Source organism: Periplaneta americana, chromosome 16, assembly GCF_040183065.1.
Source record: "Periplaneta americana isolate PAMFEO1 chromosome 16, P.americana_PAMFEO1_priV1, whole genome shotgun sequence".
In the NCBI taxonomy this organism is placed as follows: Eukaryota; Metazoa; Arthropoda; class Insecta; order Blattodea; family Blattidae; genus Periplaneta; species Periplaneta americana.
The window spans coordinates 178,351,524-178,360,801 of NC_091132.1; the positions used below are offsets into that span (position 1 = coordinate 178,351,524).

At 36.8% G+C, this 9,278-nt stretch overlaps 1 protein-coding gene across 2 annotated transcripts in view; it reads left to right on the forward strand.

The window, feature by feature from the left end:
• LOC138692072 (zinc finger protein 664-like) overlaps positions 1-8,184 on the forward strand; it is a 48,417-nt gene extending 40,233 nt beyond the window's left edge. For both annotated transcript variants that reach the window (XR_011330007.1, XM_069814977.1), the window contains 3 exons: positions 240-377; positions 2,008-2,090; positions 4,791-8,184. Coding sequence is in view for 1 of the 2 variants with exons in the window: in XM_069814977.1 (XP_069671078.1) it covers positions 240-377; positions 2,008-2,090; positions 4,791-5,520 (951 nt within the window). In the remaining variant the exon portion in view is untranslated. The remainder of the gene's footprint in view (positions 1-239; positions 378-2,007; positions 2,091-4,790) is intronic.
• Positions 8,185-9,278: the final 1,094 nt, after the last annotated feature.

Consider the following 9,278-nt stretch of genomic DNA (forward strand, 5'->3'; position numbering starts at 1 on the left):
GAGACAATTGCATTTCTGGAAGTAATGTGTGATAGAATACAAGAGATACGTCTTATGAATAAAAGAAGACATATACAGATATATTGTGTACATTTTTTCCTTTCACTCATAATTGCGGTGTTATTTTTTCAGAAGTAGCCTAAATATTTCCTGCTCTCTGTCACTTTTGAGTTGTAATGTGAAGTATTAGATCAGACCTGTAATAAATTTCTTTTTAAAGATGTTTCGTTTTATTGCAGGAACAGAATGTTTTGGATCATCATGTGACTGGTATAAAGGAGGAATATGAGGACCAGAGCCTAGATCTCACAACTGAGATAAAATTTGAGGAAGATCCGGAGCCAATTTCGTTACCTATGGTGAAACGTGAACCAGAGGTGAGTGGAGGACAAGGAATGCACTGTGTGTTCTTCTTCCAGTGTTTATCTTGTACAGTAGAATTCCTCGTATCTGACAACTGTGGGAAAAAGCCGCTTCTCGATAATGATTTTGCTAGATAATTGGATAATATGTTTATATGTTATGTAAAGACACACTGTACTGCTCAAACATTTGCCTAGGCCTAAATCTGGCACTTATTGTCGGCTATTTTGAACGTCAAGTTCGAATTACATCGTATGCAAAAGTGTTGTTATTCATATGAAGATTCTTCTGAAATTCTTAGCATTGTGGGAACAACTACAACCTATACATGATCAGAGAATGATCCTAATACTTCCGAAAGGGTGCTGGAAACGAGGGACGAGGAAGATATTAGCGTTGATGATGAGGCAAGGGATGTAGGTTATTTTACGACTCTTTATCAACATCTTAGATTATTTAGCGTCTGAATGAGATAAAGGTGATAATGCCAGTGAAATGAGTCCAGGGGCCATCTCCGAAAGTTACCCAGCATTTGCTCATATTGGGTTGAGGGAAAACCCCAGATAAAACCTCAACCACGTGACTTTCTCTAACCAGGAATCGAACCCGGGCCACCTGGTTTCGCGGCCAGATGTGCTGACCGTTACTCCACAGGTGTGGACGCGTTAATGATTATGATTATGATGATGATTATGACCATGATGATGATGTGTATTTCTATTAGGTGAGTTTTATCCCAGATGACATATAGATTGCTAATTCCTATGTTAAAATCGGTTGCACTTTGAAGAGAACAACTGCCAGGATCGCCACCTGTCCGCCGTAAACGAACACGAGATGGCAGTAAAGTCGCTAAAGCTATTTAAATGTGAGTTATGACGTGACACCTTATGTAACAACTTAATGGCAGCATAGTAAACCTGGCAAGAATTGTTATATGATGTAGGGTTTTATTAACAATTTCTTATTTCTCTAATATCTTCTCTCTGAGCTTATTATTGCGATATAATACTGTACACTTTTTAATGTAGGTGACATACTTAGGACTATCGTTTTTAGCGATTTAAACTTTTGCCACTCCTGGCCATTTTCGGGATCATTTGTAGCCACTTTTTTCCACTAGGTGTTGGCAACACTGAAATGGAACCTTGTATGTAGTACCAAATTTGCGCCAGTTTGGTGAAACCAGTACGATATTGATAACTGCTTTTATGTATGTAAATCACTCCAACTCATACGTCGAGTTTGATGGCATAACTAATATCACTTGAAAATGTAGAAGTCACATCAGCATCTGCTAGTGTTAGTAAAATTGAGACACAACTTCAAATACATGACCTACAAAAAATGAGAAATGTATTTAGTTGCCAACCGCTACTCATATGTTTGATATTAATAATAATTTCCCCCCTCCTATAAGTGACGCCAACATCGCGAGGTGACTTTGCTGTCTTGTTTACAGACAGCAGACTGCGAATTTGAAAACAAAGTTGCCCTATATTTCGAGAAGCATATTATAAATACTGACCTGTCCATTGCAATGGTAAAAACAGTCATATCGTAGAAAGTATAACAATTTCTAATACCACAACGTTATTTCAGATGAATCACATTCTCCTAATTTCTTTTCCTCTCAAATTTTAGGAAGAGTGGTGCAATCTGTACACATTGAAGGAGGAAATCAAGCTCGAAGTAAAGGCAGACGACAACGAGATTTTGACTGATAGGTGAGTGTGATATGAGTGTTAACTGTATTTTTCCTTTTATTGCTTCATTATGTTGATATTGTGTTACGTTGATTTGCCTCCTAAGTTCTCAATCATAGGCGTGCAAGCAACTGTTCTTCACAGGAACGACTGAATACATTTTCGTACTGAAACTATATCCATCTTAAAATTGTCACTACCTCCACTACTGATTTCACTTCTATTGCCATTACTACTGCCACTGAAGCTACTTGTTTCATTATCCTACCGAAGCTTAAGAACTATGATATCATTCCAGTACCAACTCTATTTTCTATTTATTCGCGCACTCTGCCTCAATTCATTTAGCCTTCCCCTGTTATTGATCATATTTTATAGCTTACATTGTGTTCTGCAAATCTGGTCTGGACCATGCTTAAATAACGATCCCTTTTAAGTTTTCTTTCAATTGTGTTGCTGTAACAGTATATTTTAACTTCATATGTAGATGAAATTATTGGATATCATCAGTGTGATTTTAGGCGTAATAGATCGACTAATGATAAGATTTTTTGTATTCGACAGATATTGCAGCAGAAATCGGAATGTAAGGGTACAGTACATATGTTATTCATACATTTCAAAAAGGCATATGACTCGGTTAAGAGAGGTTCTATATGATATTCTTATTGAATTTGATATTCCCAAGACACTAGTTCGATTAATTAAAAATGTGTCTCAGTGAAATGTACAGCAGAGTCCGTATAGGTCAGTTTCTGTTAGATACTTTTCGAATTCACTGTGGGCTAAAGCAAGGAGAAGCTTTTAGAGTATGCCATTAGGAAAGTCCAGGAAAACAGACAGGGTTTGCAATTGAACGAGTTATCTCAGCTTCTTGTCTATGCGGATGATATGAATATGTTAGGAGCAAATCCACAAACGATTAGAGAAAACACAGAAATTCTACTTGAAGCAAGAAAGAGATAGGTTTGGAAGTAAACCCGGAAAAGAGAAAGTACCTATATGATTGTGTCTAGTGACCAGAAATGGACATAAAAAAATTGGAAAATTATCCTTTGAAGTGATGGAAAAATTAAATATCTTGCAGCAACAGTAACAAATATAAATGACATTCGGGAGGAAATTAAACGCAGAAAAATATGGGAAGTGCCTGTTATTATTCGGTTGAGAAGTGTTTGTCATACAATCTCTTAAAAACCTGAAAATTATAATTTATAAAACAGTTATATTACCGGTTGTTTTGTATGGTTGTGAAACTTGACTGTCACATTAAGAGAACAAAGTTCTTAGGAAAATATTTGGGGCTAAGAGAGTTCAAATTACAGAAGAATGGAGAAAGTTACACAATGCAGAACTGCACGCTTTGTATTCTTCTCCTGACAGAATTAGAAACAATAAATACAGACGTTTCAGACGAACAGGGCATGTAGCACGTATGAGTGAATCCAGAAATGCCTATAGAGTGTTAGTTGGGTGGCCGGAGGGGAAAAAGATCTTAGGGGGGTCTGAGATGTAGATGAGAGAGTAGTATGAAAATAGATTTGAGGGAAGTGGGATATGATGGTAGAGACTGGATTAATCATGCTCAGAGTTGGGATAGATGGCTGATATGTAAGGGCAGAAATGAAACTCTGGGTTGCTTAATAGTAATGTGCGTTACAAGAGCGGTATGTTGAAGCTTTCATGTTCGAGGAAAAGTTTGAAAAAGCGAAACGTAGTTGAATTGAAAGAAAACATACCGCTCATGTATCATACATTATTTTGTGCGAAGATCGTTTATTACATACCTGAAAGAGGAATTTCTAATTAGGTGCAATGAAATCTCCATCTTGGTTTCTGTTCAATGACGGCAAATTTGCTCAAACAAAATATCTCTCTTCAACAATTTTGCTATAAAATGTATACGTCTGCCTTTTTTGTTCCCCCAGTCTATAAATGCGAACTTAAAACAAACGGTAAGGTTATGTAATGATTTAGAGGTTACTTAATTTTTGGAAATATTTAAAAATAATAATTAACAGTGCAATTTAGGTGAAATTGCTGTGGTAAGTTTCCAATTTATAATTATTACTCTATTGAACGTCTCTAAAAAAATATGTTAAAAGCCTAAAGCAGTAAAATCAATACGTCACATAAGCGGTAAGAAGAGGGAAATTGTTGTGTGTGTTAGGTTGGGAATACTGAATGTGGAATTTTAGACTTTCCGTGGATTGGTTTTGTGCGAGAACCAAGCAAATACCCACGTTCTCGCACAAAATATTTTCTATAGTCCATTATTTAATCTTGTTCTGCATATAAGAGTACCGCTCTGTAATAATTGCGGTTCACTTATTTTTAATTATTTCATTACTTTATTTTCAAATACGTCCATATTCTGACATTGTGTACCTTGAGTTGAAACTGAAAATGATTAGAAATTATGATTTTATAGTCCGGATCAGCTTACTTAATATCTTAAGTGTTGAACTTAACCAGTTTTACTGCATATACTAGTGCGTTATAGTGATTTTCTAGATATCACATTAAATGTTTTTACCAACTTGGTTTCGAATGTCAAATTCTGACAAATACAACTGGCAGTTATTTTCGAACTATTATGTTGGCAGTAATAATTTTGGTCTTACATGGTATGTTATATGTAAAACTCTCATACTTTTTATATAGTGAGAACGTTCAATATATTTTTTGAGACTATCTTATAGTCCGATAATTTCGTCATAGGATTCCAGCTACCAATGATTGGACTGTGCCAGAATACGTCAGCAATCCACATGAAGAGAACCCGACTATATGTGAGACTCCAGAGGATCCATGTCCACCGAAAAAACCTTCTCGGTCTCATGAAACTGAAAAACAATCAAAATGCGACTTGTGTAACAAGAGTTTTTCGAAATCAGCATATCTGAAAAGCCACTTAAGAAAGCACACAGGCGAGAAACCTTTTAAATGTGATGTCTGTAAAAAGTGTTTCTCGAAGAAAACAGATTTAATTCGCCATGAACGGAAACATACTGGCGAAAAACCATACACGTGCAATGTGTGTGGTGTGGGTTTCGCTCAGTCGTCGCACCTAAAGACTCATCAACAGCTGCACACAGGCAAAAAACCTTTTAAATGTGATGTGTGTAAAACGTGTTTCTATAGGAAGAGTAGTTTAAATTTACATTTCCTCACACATACAGGCGAGAAACCTTTCAAATGCGATGTTTGTGGGAAGTGTTTCTCTAATAAATCTGATTTAATTCGTCATGAACGGATACATACTGGCGAGAAACCGTTCAGATGTGATATTTGTGGTTTGAGTTTCGCTCAGTCGGCTAATCTGAAGTCGCATCAACACCTGCACACTGGCGAAAAACCTTTCAAATGTGTTTTCTGTGAAATGTGTTTCTCTCGACACAGTAGATTAAAAGAGCACTTTCTCAGACATACCGACGAGAAACTTTCTTAACGTAATTTGTGTGGCGTATCTTTCTGCCAGCCTTCTGCATTTAAGTTTGATCGATAGAGGCGAAAAACATTTCAAATTTGATAAGTGCGAATCGTGTTTTACTCCAAAGGTTGATTTAAAAGTGCATTTCTCACACATACCGTGAAGAAGCCTTTCAAGTGCTCCTTCTGTGGTATGTTTTTCTTGTATTCTTTTACACTTAAGGGGAGTGGATGGTATTTTTAAACTCTTTTTTCCTATTAGGTGTAAAATATTAATTATTTGTATTTAGAGAGCTCACAGCTGTAGCAACTCAACCAAAAATAAATATTTTGAAAAAAAAAAATCATTTGGGGGCCCTGATTTGAAAAAAAAATTAAAGTGTGCCCAATGCAGGATTTTACTAAAACCGATACATTTAAACTATTTTTAAAGGTAGATTCATCCCGGTTTTTGCAATGTACTTTCAAAAGCATGCTCTACAAACTGTCTGTAACAGAATGTTGATACTTTCCCCTACGTTTGTAAAATAGACAAAATTTTATAATACTTTTCTGATTTCATTTCTTGCAAACAAACGGACGTAGTTTTAAAATGAAATCAATTAATAAAATTCTGTTAACAGAGAAAAGTTGGCTAATGGTCTAAAGAATGTGTGTTCTAAATTTCATGCATGTATCTTTAATAGTTCAGAAGTTATATCCATTTTTGTCTGGCAATGTAGAAAAAAATGAAGTTACTGTAAACCGATAAAAGGGAGCGAGTGATTTAAAAATCCATAGCCCAGGAAGATTAAAAATGGCGTCTCAACATCTGATAAGGGCGCAAATACCCACAAAATATTACGCTATGCTTGCCACACATATCACAGAGTATTTTAAAGAATTTTTTTTTATTTACTCAATTTTCACCAAAAAATACCGTCCTCTGCCCTTAAACGTCATACGCGATATGCCTCTCAAACCTGCCGTGTTTCAAAAGTGTCCATAGAAATAGCGTAACTTAACCATGCATATACTTATTTACACTAGCGAAAAGTAAACCATCTATTTACGACATCTGTTAAACACTTTTTTCAAATGAGACTATCTCCAATCAATAACGGAAACGGTTTAAATGACACACCTGTGGTAATATATATTCAAAATGTACTTCACTTACAGGCCATGATCATTCAAAAAGTATTTCAGCCTTGATGTCTGCGAAATATTTATCTCGCATAACACAATATTTAACAGCAGAATCCGTATAGGTCAGTTTCTGTCAGATGCGTTTCCAATTCACTGTGGGCTAAAGCAAAGGGATGCACTATCACCTTTACTTTTTAACTTTGCTCTAGAGTATGCCATTAGGAAAGTCCAGGATAACAGAGAGGGTTTGGAATTGAACGGGTTACATCAGCTGCTTGTCTAGGACGATGACGTGAATATGTTAGGAGAAAGTCCACAAACGATTAGGGAAAACACGGGAATTTCACTTGAAGCAAGTAAAGAGATAGGTTTGGAAGTAAATCCCGAAAAGACAAAGTATATGATTATGTCTCGTGACGAGAATATTGTCCGAAATTGAAATATACAAATAGGAAATTTATCTATTGAAGGGGTGGAGAAGTTCAAATGTCTTGCAGTAACAGTAACAAATATAAATGATACTCGGGAGGAAATTAAACACACAATAAGTATGGGAAATGCCTGTTATTATTCGGTTTAGAAGCTTTTATCACTTAGTCTGCCGTCAAGAAATCTGAAAGTTAGCATTTATATTACCGGTTGCTCTTTATGGTTGTGAAACTTGTTCTTTCAATTTGAGAGAGGAACATAGGTTAAGGGTGTTTGAGAATAAGGTGCTTAGGAAAATATTTGGGGCTAAGAGGGATGAAGTTACAGGAGAATTGAGAAAGTTACACAACACAGAACTGCACGCATTGTATTCTTCACCTGACATAATTAGGAACATTAAATCCAGACGTTTGAGATGGGCAGGGCATGTAGCACTTATGGGCGAATACAGAAATGCATATAGAATGTTAGTTGGGAGGCCAGAGGGAAAAAGACCTTTAGGGAGGCCGAGACGTAGATGGGACGATAATATAAAAATGGATTTGAGGGAGGTGGGATATGATGATAGAGAATGGATTAATCTTGCTCAGGATAGGGACCGATGGCGGGCTTATGTGAGAGCGGCAATGAACCTCCGGGTTCCTTAAAAGCCAGTAAGTAAGTATGTAACACAATATTTAAGGTCCATAGCGGAAAGTAACGAACTGTAATATTTGTAGTGCATCTGCGAGCAGATCTGAGTAGAAAACTGCAACACTTTATGCATAACCCATCCATCGTTCTACATGACAATGCTAGGGCGCATACAGCAGGAGTTGTGTCTGAATTGTTGAATTGTTGAGGCTGAGAAGTGCTTTATCATCGTCGTATTCTCCGAATATAAGGCTCTGCTACTTCGATCTAATCCCTAAGATGGACTCACTTCGCAGGATTCGGTTCTGAACAGTTGAACACTTTTTGCAGACAACCGAGCATTAAGCAGTGCCAATGGTATTCAACTGCTTCCGCAACGCTGGGAACATGTTATACGCAACGCTTGTGGCTACATCGAATGCTTGTAAAACTTATAACCATGTAAATATGCTTTGTCTCGAGAAAAAAAAAATAGTTGCGAGAACTAAAAAATTCATCTTGTGTATTTATTATGTAGAATAAAAATATGAGAAAATAAATAGATTTTAGAAAATTTATTTTACGAAATGTAAGATCGATGTCATCAGTTGCCTAATGTCATAATTTTGCACGTCAATAATAGGTCCATATCAAAAATATGATCTTCATACGAGGGGGATCCAGGAAATAACGACCGTTTTGTTGTAATAATTAAAAAAATATATTTATTTGAAAAAACAAAGTCTGTTACATAACTGAAGCTTCCTTTACTTCTCTACATAATCACCACCTACATTTAAACATTTGTCGTATCTGTTCACTAGCTTTAGAATTCCCGTGTTATACTCCTCTGCCGCCAGTTCATTAAGCCAGGTGTTCACTGTCTTCTTCAACTCTTCATCACTTCCAAAACGCGTACCACCCAGAAAGTCTTTCAGCTTAGTGAAAAGGTGAAAATCGCTAGGAGCAAGGTCTGGACTATAGGGCGGATGATCAAAGATTTGGCAACCGAATTGATCCAGCAATTCTCGAGTTGAAGCAGCAGTGTGCGGGCGGGCACAGATTTTGTGGTAGCCAAAATGTTGCGACACAATTTCACCAAGCAAAGAACGAGAAATGTCAGGAAAGGCAATATGTAATTCGTCGAGTGATGTGCGGCAGTCTTGCAAGATTCTGTTGTTCACTTTAGTCTTCAGGTCTTCTGTGATGAGTGATGGGCGTCCGGGTCGAGTTTCATCGTGGACATTTGTTCGCCCATTGTTGAACATTTCGCACTATTTTCTCACATTTCTTTCATTCATTACAGTATCACCATACACTTCTTTCAATTGCCGGTAAATTTCTGCAGGTTTCAAATGTCGGGCATTCAAAAATCGAATCACACTCCTCACCTCACAGTCGGTGGGATTATCATTCACGTCGTTCATTTTGAAGTAACAAAATGCACAATGACGACTTGTTGCAACAGTACTCACAACATTATGAGAACACATGTTAAGGAAGCCATTTGACCTTCAAACAAGGAAGGGGAGTCAGCTGCGCGGCGGGTAAGCGCGAACGGTCATTTTCTGGATCCCCCTCGTATTTAATATACATAAAGGTATTTAA